The sequence below is a fragment of the Hyla sarda genome, chromosome 2 (genome assembly GCF_029499605.1).
Source record: "Hyla sarda isolate aHylSar1 chromosome 2, aHylSar1.hap1, whole genome shotgun sequence".
NCBI classification, from domain to species: domain Eukaryota; kingdom Metazoa; phylum Chordata; class Amphibia; order Anura; family Hylidae; genus Hyla; species Hyla sarda.
The window spans coordinates 216,748,702-216,763,636 of NC_079190.1; the positions used below are offsets into that span (position 1 = coordinate 216,748,702).

The following is a 14,935-nucleotide window of genomic DNA, read 5'->3' on the forward strand; positions in this document are numbered from 1 at the left end:
AAGAGATGTATTGTGTTTGTATAAATAAGGGTCCTAAATAAACCACAGTTACTGAATAACTACACCAAAGATGCCAACCATAAAAGTACATATACACATGTACAGTGTTTGTCGCAGATTTGATGCAGTGCTCGATCATTTAGTTCGGGTATATTCACACGACACAAATGCACCTGTGTGAAGCGCTGGCCTGTGTGTCTCTCTGGGGAAGGGGTGGGGATATTGGGGTTTGCAGTCCTGAGGCTCCAAATGACTTCAATGGGGCTTGAGCACTTCAATGTGCTGAAAAGAGGTGGAATGTCCCTGAATTCTGGGCCCTGGCACAGAGAGGCTTTGGATGTGAAAATCAGCAAAACACTTTCCTGTATGCCCGTGTGAACATACCCTTATGGAAAATAGTGAACATTTTTCATATAACAGAGGACTATCTTGTGGTTATTTCGTGAACATAAACTGTCACAAAGAGCAACTTACTCCTAAAATACTCCAAATAGTGAAGAACTAGTTAGAATAATGCTTACCTTGTTAAGAAGCGGCTGTAGTTTGGTTAGTGCTATCACAGTGGCTTCTATTAAAACTTGGCTATTGTAATTATCAGGACCTTTTAAGCAGCTTTCAAGTCCCTAAAACAAATATATTTTGTCAAAAAAAGAAAAAAATATAGCGGACAACATGGATTGAACATAACATTTACTGTATGAATACCAGACAAAACAACACTTTGTATATAGACTATATTTATATAAATAGAGGGGGCAAAAAGAGACAGATTAAGTCTTCGCAGTTGCATGCACAAGTTATGTGAAGCTGAAGCAGTTTTTAAAGGGTACCTCTCATCAAATAAACTTTTGATATATTTTAGATTAATGAATGTTGAATAACTTTCCAATAGCATGTTAATGAAAAATATGCTTCTTTCTATTGTATTTTTCCCGATCAGTCCCGTCAGCAAGCATTTCTGACTCATGCTGGAGTCCTAAACACTCAGAGCTGCCAGCCTGCTTTGTTCACAGCCAAACAGGCTGTGAACAAAGCAGGCTGGCAGCTCTGAGTGTTCTCCTTTGTGAACAAAGCAGACTGGCAGCTCGTAGTGTTTAGGACTCCAGCATGAGTCTGAAATGCTTGCTGCCAGGACTGGTAGGGAGACCCCTAGTGGTCACTTCTTCAAAGTGGAAAATTAAATAGAAGGAAGCATATTTTTTAATAACATGCAATTGTGAAGTTATTCTGCATACATTAATCTATAATATATCAAAAGTTTTTTTGATGAGAGGTACCCTTTAAGTTCTGATGGGTGATAAATCTTTGCAGTGCAACCTTTATAAATACCTATCAACAACATACAATGCATTCCGAAAGTCTTTCGACCCTTTCAGTTCTTCACATTTAGCTTTTCTGCAGTATTGTGCAAATAAAAAAATAAAGTTTCCCCATCAATATAGTTTCTGCATTCAATATCCCGTAATGACAAAATGAAAACAGAATGTTAGAAATCTTTGGCAATTTATTGAAGGAAAAACTAAAATATTGCACTGACATAAGTATTCAGACCCTTTACTCCGTTATTAGTTGAAGCACTTTTGGCAGTGATTACAGCCTCCAGTCTCCTTGGGTATGATGCCAGTTTGAACACATGGATTTGGGCATTTTCTGCTTTGTAGATCCCCTCAAGCTTTGTCAGGTTGGATGGGGACCATCAGTGGAAGCCATTTTCATGATGTTTGATTCATGATGTCAGGTTTATGGATGGGCCACTCAAGGACATTCTCAGAGTTGTCCCTAAGCCACTCCTGTGTTGCGATGGCTGTGTGCTTGGGCTCATTTGGAAACATTGCCTCACTTCTTTCATTTTTAAATGTCCTCTGAAAAACTAAAGAAGCAATCTGATTGCTATGGACAACTGGTCAACTTTTACTCTGCACAGGTTTTGCTCAATCTTCCCAATGGACTTTTTGGGAGATGCACCTCTGGGTCATATTTTTATTAAGAATATGTACTTTGCTTCATTCAGCTTTACCTCAACCCTGACCAGTCTCCCCGTTTTATCCGCTGAAAAACATCCCCTTCAGCATGACGCTGCCACCACCATGCTTCACTGTAGGGATGGTGTTTGGCAGGTGATGAACAGTGCCCGATTTCTTACACTTAGAACTGAGGCCAGAAAGTTCAATTTTGACTATCGGACTGGAAAATATTGTTTCTCACAGTAGGAAACTACAAGCAGGCTTTTATGTGTCTTTTTCTAAAGAGAGCATCTTTCTGGTCCATAAAGCCTTGAAGTGCTGCAGTGACGGTTGACCTTCTGGTAGTTTCTTCCATCTGCACAATGGATCTTTAAGCTCAGCCAGAGTGACTATTGAGTTCTTGGTAACCTCTCTTACCAAAGCCCTTCTCCCCCAATTACTTAGTTTGGTAGGTCTGCCAGCTCTAGGAAGAATCCTGATTGTAATAAACTTCTTCAATTAAAGAACTATAGCAGCCACTGTGCTCTTGGGACCTTTCAGGGCAGAGGAAATAATTTTGTACCCATCTCAAGATCTGTGCTTTCACACAATCCTGTCTCTGAGCTCTACAGGCAGCTCCTCAACCCCATAGCTTGGTTTTTGCTATGATATATATTGTCAGCTATGAGACCTCATATAAAAAAGGACTGTTGGGGAGATTTATCAAAACCTGTGCAGAGGAAGAGTGGCGTAGTTGCCCATAGCAACCAATCAGATTGCTTCCTTCATTTTCCACAGGCCTCTTTAGAGGCCTGTGGAAAATGAAAGAAGCAATCTGATTGGTTGCTATGGGCAACTGCACCACTCTTCCTCTGCACAGGTTTTGATAAATCTCCCCCTGTGTCTTTCCAGATCCTGTGCAATCAACTGCATTTACCAAATAGGACCCAGATTAAGGTGTAAAACATCTCCAAGATGATCAAGAGAAATAGGAGGCCCCAGAATTTAAGTGTCATAGCACAGGGGTTGAATACTTCTGTCCAAGCAAAATTTTATAGTTTTTACTTTTTGAAAAATAGCAAAAGTTCCGTTTTCACATTCTCATTATAGGGTACTGCATGCAGATTGATGGGGACAACTAGCATTTTTTTTTTTCTTTTTACATTTTAGTATAAGGCTGCAACATAAAATGTGGAAAAAATGAAAGGGACTGAATGTATTGTGGGTTACAAATTTATGATCACTGGTGGTCAGATCACACACCCTCAATGCAAGTCTATGGGAGGGGGCGTGACCGCTGCCATACCCCTTCCAAACACTGGGGCAGTGGAGTACCCCTTCAAGCTACAGACTTAATAGTTTTTCCTATGATGCAAACAGTCTTCATAAATTGTGTGTATACCACCAACATGCTTTAAAATGCTAGCAATATATTTTTTTTAACATAGTAAACAAAGCGATGGCATGTATTTGAGGAACCATGAATGATACTAATTAGAAAAGCACTGCAATATAGCTCTAGTTCCTGACTATGGACCATGCAAGGAAAGCAGCAATAGGTTTCTAGCATGATGCAATGAATAGTAGGCAAGTTGATCTGTTATCTGTTATTAACCAGATGCATATTATATCTCTGGTTACTATAGTTTTTTCAAATGCTTACATTTTGTGATACACCTGTCATCTAAAATACCATTAATGAGGTGTAATATACACATAAGGATGTGGTGAATGCATTTTACAGAGTCAACTCTGTACCAAGAAGAGCTTTCGAGAAGACACAGGATGTGGCCCGACAGGATGTGGCCTCCTCTAGGCGTGTCTTTCAATTTAAAACCCACAACACATATAACCTCCATCCCAGGTAAGGACACTTACTTTGCTCAGGATGCGAATGATCTGTTTGATTTGTCCATGTGAAACACGTTTGCTGATGCACCCAAACACAACAAGCGCTCGAGGCTGAAGTGATGGATTATACTGGAATGCAAACCTGTACAGAGAGAACAATGTGAGAAAAGACTGAAAAGAAGCAGAAAAAAAATAAATAAATAAAAAAAAAACTTTGCTCCTACATACTTTTGAGCAAGCTCAGTCCACTGGTCCAACCACTTGCAATTTGGGATATCTCGCATGCAAGCCTACAAACAAAACAGATGTAAATGCCCAGCACATAATCACAGAATGGAGAAGTTAGTTGATAAATCAGCACTAAAACTAACCAGTCTACTACTTTAGTGCTGCGTTTGGGAACACACCTAAAATTTACCCTTAAAGGGTAAAACTTTTTTAATCAACTGGTGCCAGAAAGTTAAACAAATTTGTAAATTACTTCTATTTAAAAATCTTAATCCTTCCAGTACTTATCAGCTGCTGTATGCTCCAGAGAAATTTCTTTTATTTTTGAATTTCCTTTCTGTCTGACCACAGTGCTCTCTGTTGACACCTCTGTCCATTTTAGGAACTGTCTGGACCAGGATAGGTTTTCTATGGTGATTTGCTCCTACTCTGGACAGTTCCAAAAATGGACAGAGGTGTCAGCAGAGAGCACTGTGGTCAGACAGAAAGGAAACTCAAAAAGAAAAGAACTTTCTCTGGAGCATACAGCAGCTGATAAGTACTGGAAGGATTAAGATTTTTAAATAGCACTAATTCACTTATTCGTTTAACTTTCTGGCACCGGTTGGTTTATAAAAAATGTTTTTCCGTGGAGTACCCCTTTAAAATGATTGGCCAGGATTTTAAAAAGGGGCCAATTTTTTTCCTGTGGTTTTTCTTAACCATAAACACAGGATAAAAAACAACAAACAAAACAAACAGAGCTGTACCAGATGGCAGAAACCAACTGTGCACAATGGGCCAAATCAGGTCAGGTTTTACATCATGGTGGACAAATAGTGCTCCATTTTGTGTGATTCTGTGCCATTTAACAGAATCTGGAAGGAGGCTCATGACAGACCATCCAATTCAGATAAAAACCTATCCTTCATAAAAACCAATTAATATAATACAGTAGAATAATAGTATTACAGTTATACCTCCATAATTTCTAAAAGTGCTTCTGTTACAGTTTCCAAGGACGTCAGAGCAAATGTTTCCCTTTCATAAGAACCTGGTGAAAAAGATCGGTCTCGATAACTCGATCGGAATGCTATAACTGCTGCAGACTTCACTTTGCTTATCCCAAACAGTAGATAGAATTTCGGCAAAGAGAATTCCGTGAGACTAAGCCGCAGGACTTGCTTTGTCTCCTCTGAGGACATAAAAAAAAACATAATAAGGGTAGGGTCACACGTGCTGTATTTTGCTGCTGCTTTTTTTTTTTTTCCAACAAATTGAAGCCAATGGGTGGTAAAATCTGCAGCAGTAAATACACCCTAAACAAGTTTGGCATGAGCAGAGACTCCATAACAAAGACGTAATAAAGAGCTTTCACTTAAAGTTAAATACATAATATTTTCTAAGGAATAAACAGACAGACCCAGACACATTAATGCAAGGTTAGAAGTCTTCTGGTATAAAGTTATATATATATTATATATATATATACACACACACACACACACACACACATATATATACATATAACTATTTATATCGGTTTTGTCATTTTTCATATTAACAAAAAGAGACCAGGTAGACAACAAAGAAAAAATACAACAACATTTCTCTAACAAATATAATATCACACCTGTCCTATAATACAGTAATTCTCGCCTAATTGCCTACACACAAAAGTAATAGTAGCCAAAGAAAGTATGAAAAATATTCATATTATATGAAGTTAATCAGGAGAGCATATGCTTCGGATCCAGAGCTAAATGTAGCTAAACTTATTGTTAAACAGCTCTATACAAACTATACCAGGGCAAGTGGTGAATAATGTTTAATATGAGTGTAATACACTACAAGTAAAAAGAAGTAGTAAAACAAAATACTAGGATAAGTATAGAGAGAAAGACTAAGGGGACAAAGATAAGATCTAAGAAGGAGTTAACCAAAAAAGGAAAGGATAATTTTTAACATGTAAAGGGGTAGTCCAGTGCTGATAAACTCCCCTATCCTAAGGATAGGGAATAAGTTTCAGATCGCGGGGGGTCCGACCGCTGGGGCCCCCCGCGATCTCCCGTACGGGGCCCTGGCTCACTGGCCAGATAGCGGGTGTCGACCACCGAAGGAAGCGGCGGCTGACACGCCCCCCCAACACATCGCTATGGCAGAGCCGGAGATTGCCGAAGGCAGCGCATCGGCTCTGCCATAGAGTTGTATCGAGCAGGCGTGTCAGCCGCCACTTCGTGCAGTGGTCAACACGCCCCCTTTCCGCGGGGTGTCGGGGCCCCGTAGAGATCGCGGGGGGCCCTAGCGGCCAGACCCCCCGCTATCTGAAACTTATACCCTATCCTTAGGATAGGGGATATGTTTTTCACCACTGGATATCTCCTTTAACCACTTAGGGACCCAGGGCGTACGGGTACGCCCTCGCTCCCTGGTACTTAAGGACCCACGGTGTACCGTGACAATGCCAAAGGGGGGTCCTGAGACACCCCCCCCCACATGTCGGTGATCACCGCAAATCGCTGGTGAATTCGCAGGAGCGCTGCTATTGGTCGAATGTTCGTCTGACCGATAGCAGCCAGAAGAGTAGAGGATAATGTCCCCTTCACTCAGCTCTGCTCGCCCACTGAGTTCAGTCAGCGGGCAGAGCTGTTAGAAGGAGCCAGGGACCCCCTTCTGTGAAGATCTGGGCTGAAGAAGTGTCGATTAGTTCAGGGTGAGTTTTGTCTGCAGGGAAAGGTAGGAGTTTAAAAAAAAAAAAAAAAAAAAAAAAAAAAAAAAAATTCCCCCCCCCCACCGACCCCCAAATAGGTCCTCAAGGGCAGGGCTGTGGAGTCGGTAGATAAATGTTCCGACTCAGACTCCGGAGTTTTCTGTACTTCCAACTCTGACTCCGACTCCTCTGTATTAATATGCGAATGTATTTTATACATTCCTTGAAGGAAAGAAAGGTAACATACCTGTCATTACCACAGGACTACTGGCTGGGAAGCCAACAGTCTACTGTAGTGAACAGTTTGTGTGCTGATCTGCTGCTGAAGATAGGGCAGTGGGAGGATCAAGGAAGGGGCATTTATTATATAACATGATTTCCCTAGTAGAATCCCATAGTCGTGTTTAAAGTTTAAAGGGGTACTCCGACCCTAGACATCTTATCCCTGGGGTCCCGCTGCTGGCGACCCCCGGGATCGCCGCTGCGGCACCGCACTTTCATTACTACACAGAGCGAGTTCGGGGGACGGATACAGAGCGATACAGTGGACGGAGGAGCGTAATGTCATAGCTCCGTCCCCTTGTGACATCACGACCCGCCCCCTTAATGCAAGTCTATGGCAGGGGGCGTGAAGACCGCCACGCCCCCTCCCACAGACTTGTATTGAGGGGGCTGGCCGTGACATCACGAGGGGCAGAGCCATGACGTAACGGTGCTTCAACCCCTGTATCGCCCGTCATTATGCACAGAGCGAACTCGCGGTGCCGCAGCGGCAATCCCGGGGGTCCCCAGCAGCGGGACCCCGGCGATCTGACATCTTATCCCCTATCCTTTGGATAGGGGATAAGATGTCTAGGTGCAGAGTACCCCTTTAAGCTAATAATAGAGTTTACAAGTTTTTATAGCCTTAGCTGAATGGCAGCAGTTTTTCCAATGGTTGAGTCTTGAACTATTGACCCTCCATTCCCTTCACTTATACAAGTGTCTCTAGTCCTGCAAAAAACATATTTCCTTAACCCCCTATCAGTGAGAGGCTAGGTTACCCATGGGTTCCCTGTAACAGCAGAACACAACACTATGGAAAGTATAAGTATTGCCGCTCCTAATTGTGCGTTGTGTGCCATATAGTAAAGCACATGAAAAGCTTGCTTCTTCACGGTCACTTAACGTGTTCGTTTTGCGGTTACGTGAGGCACTGCATGCATTGGTCTTTACTCTTAAGATAGAGAAGTCATTAATTATAACTTTTTGTGAATTGGGACATTTAACCTTGCTTTTTTTTTTTTTTTTATTCCAATCTAAATTTAGTAGGAGTCTGAGTCGGTGCATTGTTTGCCGACTCCGACTCCAGGTACCCAAAATTTTGTCCGACTCCTCGACTCCGACTCCACAGCCCTGCTCAAGGGTACGCCGCAGATTTTTCAACGTGACCCGGGCCCTATTAGGGGTTAAGGGGACTGCATTTTTTTCAACCATATAACGTGTGTGTGATTTCTAATCACACACCATTATATATAAAGCTCACACCAAATACACACACTACGCACTTCAACTAGTTGGCGAACCTGGATTGACACGGCCGGATACACTGAAATAGACTATTTTAGTTATTTTTTCAGTGACGACTTTGTCAATCATATTGCGGAGTAAAAAAACTTGTACGCCCAACAGTTCATTGCCCACCATCCAGATTATTTTTTTGGCCAGGCCCAATGAATGGTACGCCATTGATGCAGCCGAAATGATGACATTCAAAAACAAAACTGGTCAAAAAAAACCAGTTTCAGGCAGTACTGGAGCGGGGACATCCTTTACCAGACCCCGCTTTACAGTATGGTCATGACACGGTAGCGGTTCGAGGCCATTCGGAAATGCCTTCATTACACTGAATGCGGCATGTCCCCCCCCCCGAAGTGATCCCGCCTATGACCGGCTTTACAAAGTATGGCCGGTGATAGATCACTTTGGGGCCAAATTTTTGGAGGCCTACGTACCGCTCAGGGAGCTCTCGGTAGATGAGTCTCTTATCAGTTTTAAGGGGAGACTCATCTTCTGCCAGTATATTCCCTTGAAGCGGGCGCGGTATGGCGTGAAACATACAAGTTTATGAGGGACGAGATTCCTGTATTGAACCCCTAGAATTTCCCCCCACTCTGGGTGTTAGTGGGAAAATCCTTTGGGACATTGTGCAAACATTGTTGGATAAGAGTTACCACCTTTACGTGGACAACTTTTATACCAGCATCCCTCTGTTCACATCCCTTGCCAACAGATCCACGTCCGCTTGTGGGACCGTGCGGAAGAACCAGAGAGGACTCCCTGTAAATTTTGTTAGGACATTAATGCCCAAGGGTGATTGAGTCCCATGCCCTTACCCATGAAAACCTGTTGCTGGTCAGGTATGAGGATGTCCTTATGCTGACCACAATTCATGGTAACGGCAGCTCACCTGTCCCTGTACCACAACAACGGTCCTCAAGCCTGATTGTATTCTAGGCTAAAATAGGTATATGGTGCAAAAAAGTTGCGGTCTACTTGGTACAGGTTGCCATGTACAACTCTTTTGTACTTTCCCAGTACACTGGCAACACAGGGACATTCCTCCAGTTCCAAGAAGAAGTCCGAAAGGTCCTGATCTTTGGCGACCGGGAGAGAGCAGGTCAGACTTCCCAAGAAACTGTAAATATAGGTGCCAGAATCGTCCCAGGCCAACACTTTCCAGGTGAGGTCCCCCACACTGGAAAGAAGGGACGATCCCAGAAAAAAATGGAGCGTGTGTAACAAGAGGGGGATACGGAAAGACACCACCACTCAATGTGACACTTGCCCCGATCATCCGGGCCTCTGCATTAAAAACTGCTTCAGGGAGTATCACACTTCCATGCTATACTTAATTTTCCCTTTTCATTTTAATTTCCCATATTTTTACCCCAATGTACCAAGTCCAGAATATATTCCAAGTTTTAACCCCCATAAACCGCCCAAAAAATTTTTCATAAAAAAAAAATAAAATAAAAAAAAAAACACCTGTTTAGACCCCTGGGGGTATTTTTCCCAAAAATAGGTCATGGGTCACTAGGGTTTGGGGTGGGCATATTTTTTAGTTTTGGCTATGCTCTGGGTCATCATTCTAGGAACATAACCTGTTTTATCATTTTACGACCCACTGTGCCCCATGTATAGCTCCTTGAGAGGGGGTCCCGCTGATCTGGCTCCATAGGTAGCTCTGTAAATGCTCAAGGCCCCATGACTGCGCTCCTGCTCTTCCGAGACTGGTGTGCACCCCCAGAGCTGTTTACATCCAGATGAGATATGTCCTGACTACAAAGAAATGCATTTACAAATTTACGGCGACATTTTCTCCTGTTACCACTTGTGGAAATGAAAAATTTTGGGTAACCCAAGTATTTTAGTGTAAAAAATCGAATTTTTCCTTTTCACATCCCACTTTAATTTTTTTGCTGTTCTGGCACCATAGGGGCTTCCTAAATGCGACATACCCCCCCATTTCAGCAAAATTTGCAAATGTGAATCCTCTTCTGAGCATATTAGTGCGCCCGCAGAGCACTTGACGTCAACATATGGTTTATTTCCATACTCAGAAGAGATGGGGTTACAAATTTTGGGGGTCATTTTCTCCTATTACCCCTTGTAAAAATGTAAAATTTGGGGGGGGGGGGGGAAACTGCATTTCAGTAAAAAAAAAAAATTTACACATGCAAAGTCGTCAAACACATGTGGGGTGTTAATGCTCACTGCGCCCCTTGTTACGTTCCTTGAGGGGTATAGTTTTTTTTTTTCCTGTTCTGGCACCATAGGGGCTTCCTAAATGTGACATGCCCCCCAAAAACCATTTCAGAAAAACTCACTCTCCAAATTCCCATTGTCGCTCCTTCCCTTCTGAGCCATCTAGTGCACCCACAGAACACTTGACATACACATATGAGGTATTTCCTTACTCAAGAGAAATTGGGCTACACATTTTAGGAAGATTTCTCTCCTTTTACCCCTTGTAAAAATTCAAAAACTGGGTCTACAAGAACATGAGAGTGTAAAAAGAAAAGATTTTGAATTTTCTCCTTTATTTTGCTGCTATTCCTGTGAATCGCCTAAAGGGTTAACACTTACTGAATGTCATTTTGAATACTTTGAGGGGTGCAGTTTTTTTAATGGGGTCATTTATGGGGTATTTCTAATATGAAGGCCCTTCAAATCCACTTCAAAACTGAACGGTTCCCTGAAAAATTTTGATTTTGAAAATTTTGTGAAAAATTGGAAAATTGCTGCTGAACTTTGAAGCCCTCTGATTGCATCATAAAGTTGACGTGTATTTACTTTTGGAAGACATCAGAAAGTAGACATATTGTTTATGTGAATCAATATATAATTTATTTGGAATATCCATTTCCCTTATAAGCAGAGAGTTTCCAAGTAAAAAAATAAAATAAAAGTATTGACAAATATTTAAGTTTTCTTCTACTAACAAAGTAGAATATGTCACGAAAAAACTAACTAAATCAGAATGAAAAGTAAAAGCATCCCAGAGTTATTAATGCTTAAAGTGACAGTGGTCAGATGTGCAAAAAATGCCCGGGTCCTTAACCCCTTGAGGACACAGCTCGTTTTCACCTTAAAGGGGTAGTCCAGTGGTGAAAAACTTATCCCCTATCCTAAGGATTAGGGGATAAGTTTGAGATCACGTGGGGTCCGACTGCTGGGGCCCCTTGCGATCTCTCTGTATGGGGGCCAGGCTCTCCGGCCAGATAACGGGTGTCGACCCCCGCACAAAGGATAGGGGATAAGTTGTTCACCACTGGGTCACCACTGGACTACTCCTTTAAGGTCATAGCCCTTTTTTTTTAATCTGACCACTGTCACTTTTAGCACTAATAACTCTAAGATGCTTTTATCTTTCATTCGGATTCAGAGGTAGTTTTTTTGTGACATATTCTACTGTAACATAGTGGTAAATTTTCGTCGTTGTTTGCATTCTTTTTTGGTGAAAAATCCCCAAATTTCATGAAAATATAGAAAATGTAGCATTTTTCTAACTTAGAAGCTCTCTGCTTGTAAGGAAAATGGATATTTCAAATAAATGATATATTGATTCACCAATACAATATGTCTACTTTATGTTCACATCATAAAGTTGCCATGTTTTTACTTTTTGAAGACATTAGACGGCATCAAAGTATAGCAGCAATTTTCAAACTCACGAAAATTTCAAAATCTGAATTTTTCAGGGACCAGTTAAGTTTGAAGTGGATTTGAGGTGCTTTTCTGTGAGAAATACCCCATAAATGTCCCCATTATAGAAACTGCACCCCTCAAAGTATTCAAAAGGACATTCAGAAAGTCTGTTAACCCTTTAGGTGTTTCACAAGAATAGCAGCAAAGTGGAGGAGTAAAATCAAAATCTGCATTTTTTTACTCTAACATGTTCTTGTAGACCCATATTTTTTTATTTTTACAAGGCGTAAAAGGAGAAAAAGCCACCAAAAATTTGTAGCGCACTTTCTCCCGAGTTCGGAAATACCCCATATGTGGCCCTAAACTGTTGCCTTGAAATACGACAGGGCTTCGACGTGAGAGAGCACCATGCGCATTTGAGGCCTAAATTAGGGATTTTCATATGGGTGAACCCGCAGGATGCAAGCGTTACCAAAAATACAGTATTCCAGTTTTTCCCAAACAGGGTGCCTCCAGCTGTTGCAAAACTCTGCACAGTGTAAGGGTGTAGAGTATATGTAGGGTTTTTACTCTATTATTTGTTAGTGTAGTGTTGTGCAGTGTTTTTAGGGTACATTCACACGGGCGGGGGTTTAGCGTTTTTCCCACTGCAGTGAAAAATTTGCCACATCTCAAACTTTTAAACTTGCTGTAAACCCTCGCCCGTGTGAATGTACTACAACTCCCAGCATGCACTGACAGACCATGCATGCTGGAAGTTGTAGTTATGCAACAGCTGGAGGCACACTGGTTGGGATTGGGAAACACTGAGTTAGGTAAGTGTTTCCGCACCACTGTTTCTCCTAACTCCCAGACAGCCGAAAGACATGTTGGGAGTTGTAGTTATGCAACAACTGGAGGAGAACAGTTTGGAGACCACTGTGTAGTGGTCTCCAAACTGTAGCCCTTCAGATGTTGCAAAACTTCAACTCCAAGCATGCCCAGACTGCCCAGGTATGCTAGGAGCTGTAGTTCAGCAACATCTGAAGGGCCAGATGTTGCTGAACTACAACTCCCAGCATGCCTGGACAGTCTTGGCATGCTTTGAATAGACATCTGGAGCTCTACAATTTGGACACCACTGTATAGTGGTCTCCAAACTGTGCCCTTCCAGATGTTGCAAAACTACAACTCCCAGCATGCTGAGACTGTCCAGGCATTCTGGGAGTTGTAGTTCTGTAACATCTGAAGGGCCAGATGTTACAGAACTACAACTCTCAGCATGCCTGGACTGTCTGGGCATGCTGAGAGTTGTAGTTTTGCAACATCTGGAAGGACACAGTTTGGAGACCACTACACAGTGGTCTCCAAACTGTGGCCCTCCAGATGTAGCAAAACTACAAATCCCAGCATGCCCAGACAGCCTTTGGCTGTCTGGGCATGGTGGGAGTTGTAGTTTTGAAACTCCTAGAAGCTGCAGTGAAGATCACTTTACGGCGATCTTCACTGCAGCATCTGACACCGCCGCCACAACACTTGCCCTCTGCCGATCCCCGCGTGATAGGAGGTAACTGCCGCCGCACCTCGCCACCATCTTCCTCCGCTCTGCCCTGACATCCAGAGCGAGGGAAATTAACTTTCACCCCCGCCCCCTCCCTGCGATTCTCCGATCAGTCCTGATTGGCCAATCGCAGGGGATAGGAGGAGGTGGCACCGCTGCCATCTCACTTCTATCTTTCAGGATGATCGGAGCTGTCTCTGACAGCTCTGATGATCCCTATTTTCCGGGCTATCGAGTAATTAGAGACCCGATCAGCCCGGAATCGCCGCAAGTCGCCGATCTGAATTGATCGCCGACATGGGGGGGGGGGGGGGGGGGGATTTCAGCAGGCATCCCGGACTGGTTTGTTGGGTTGTGTGCCACAATTTGCCGCATTGCTCTAAAATTAACCCGCACACCTGGGGAGGGGGCATGGTCAGCCAGGAAAGGGGTGTGGTTTCACCATCCCACACTATGCTGGAAATTTCCATAATTAAAAAGCTGGTCAGAAAACTTTCCCGATTTGTGAATTTATGAATCCCCTTAGTAAATAGAGTGGAATCATGTCTGAAACATTACCCACTAGTAAAAACCCAACACACTTAGTAAATGAGGGCCAATGTGTATGGCCAGCATTAATTCTTCCCAAGAGATTGTAGCTTGTTGAGGGCAGGGGACCTCCATTTATCACAATAGTACTATGGGTCCTTTCATATGTACAGGTGTTAACCACATTTAAATACATTGCTAGACAACAAATCTAAAAATATTCATTTGGACCATTCAGCTTTTCCAGCAACTTCAAGTATAAACCTATACACTAATCTGTAAAATCACAAAAGCAATAAAAAAAATTACATACCACTAAAATGGAGTTGTGAGCAGGTGCACAAAGAGTGAATGATATTGATAACAAGTCCATGGGTGGAAGCTCGAAGAGAAAGAGGACCTGTTGCAACCAATAACGTGACAACATGGAAGAGGTAGGGAAGATGGGCAGCCACATCCAAAGAGTTATTAAAGGACAGCATAAGCATGTATCGGGCAAGTATGGCAATATCATCCCACATGAGATGCTGCTCCAGTGTAGGGGTGGGGGAAAGGCAGGTCTTGTCTATGATTTTACACATCCTTCCAATGACCTGGAAAGGAAACATGATTGTTAGTTACTGCACAACTATTTAACTATTATAAATAACAGGCATAGACAAACCTTGCTTGAAACCAGTTTAACATTGCCAGATGCTAAAGCAACGGCTGTATCTGCCATGACCTCAGCTTTAATGGATCCCAATCCACCTGTTGCACTGGTTTTAATAAAGCTGTCAAGAACCACATCCAGAAGATCTGTGATCTAGTAAGAAAAAGAAAAAGGAAAATTATACTTAATATATTGCTGGTACAGGATAAACGCCGTTTACCTTTTTTTCTTATGTGGCCCAAAAATGTAAATATGCAAATGATGTGCTTTAGTGCACTAGTGGCATTCCCAGCCCCTTGGTGCACTCTTCTGCC

At 42.5% G+C, this 14,935-nt stretch overlaps 2 protein-coding genes across 8 annotated transcripts in view; one reads left to right on the forward strand and one right to left on the reverse strand.

Moving 5' to 3' along the window:
* NF1 (neurofibromin 1) overlaps window positions 1-14,935 on the reverse strand; it is a 241,565-nt gene that overhangs the window by 51,229 nt on the left and 175,401 nt on the right. For all 7 annotated transcript variants that reach the window (XR_008888649.1, XM_056556350.1, XM_056556349.1 and 4 more), the window contains 6 exons: window positions 14,634-14,774; window positions 14,283-14,562; window positions 4,982-5,196; window positions 4,023-4,084; window positions 3,822-3,936; window positions 522-623 (listed from right to left, as the gene is read on the reverse strand). Coding sequence is in view for 6 of the 7 variants with exons in the window: in XM_056556350.1 (XP_056412325.1) it covers window positions 522-623; window positions 3,822-3,936; window positions 4,023-4,084; window positions 4,982-5,196; window positions 14,283-14,562; window positions 14,634-14,774 (915 nt within the window). In the remaining variant the exon portion in view is untranslated. The remainder of the gene's footprint in view (window positions 1-521; window positions 624-3,821; window positions 3,937-4,022; window positions 4,085-4,981; window positions 5,197-14,282; window positions 14,563-14,633; window positions 14,775-14,935) is intronic.
* The window catches only part of OMG (oligodendrocyte myelin glycoprotein), a 73,838-nt gene that overhangs the window by 11,511 nt on the left and 47,392 nt on the right, over window positions 1-14,935 (forward strand). The gene's annotated exons all lie outside the window — the stretch shown is intronic.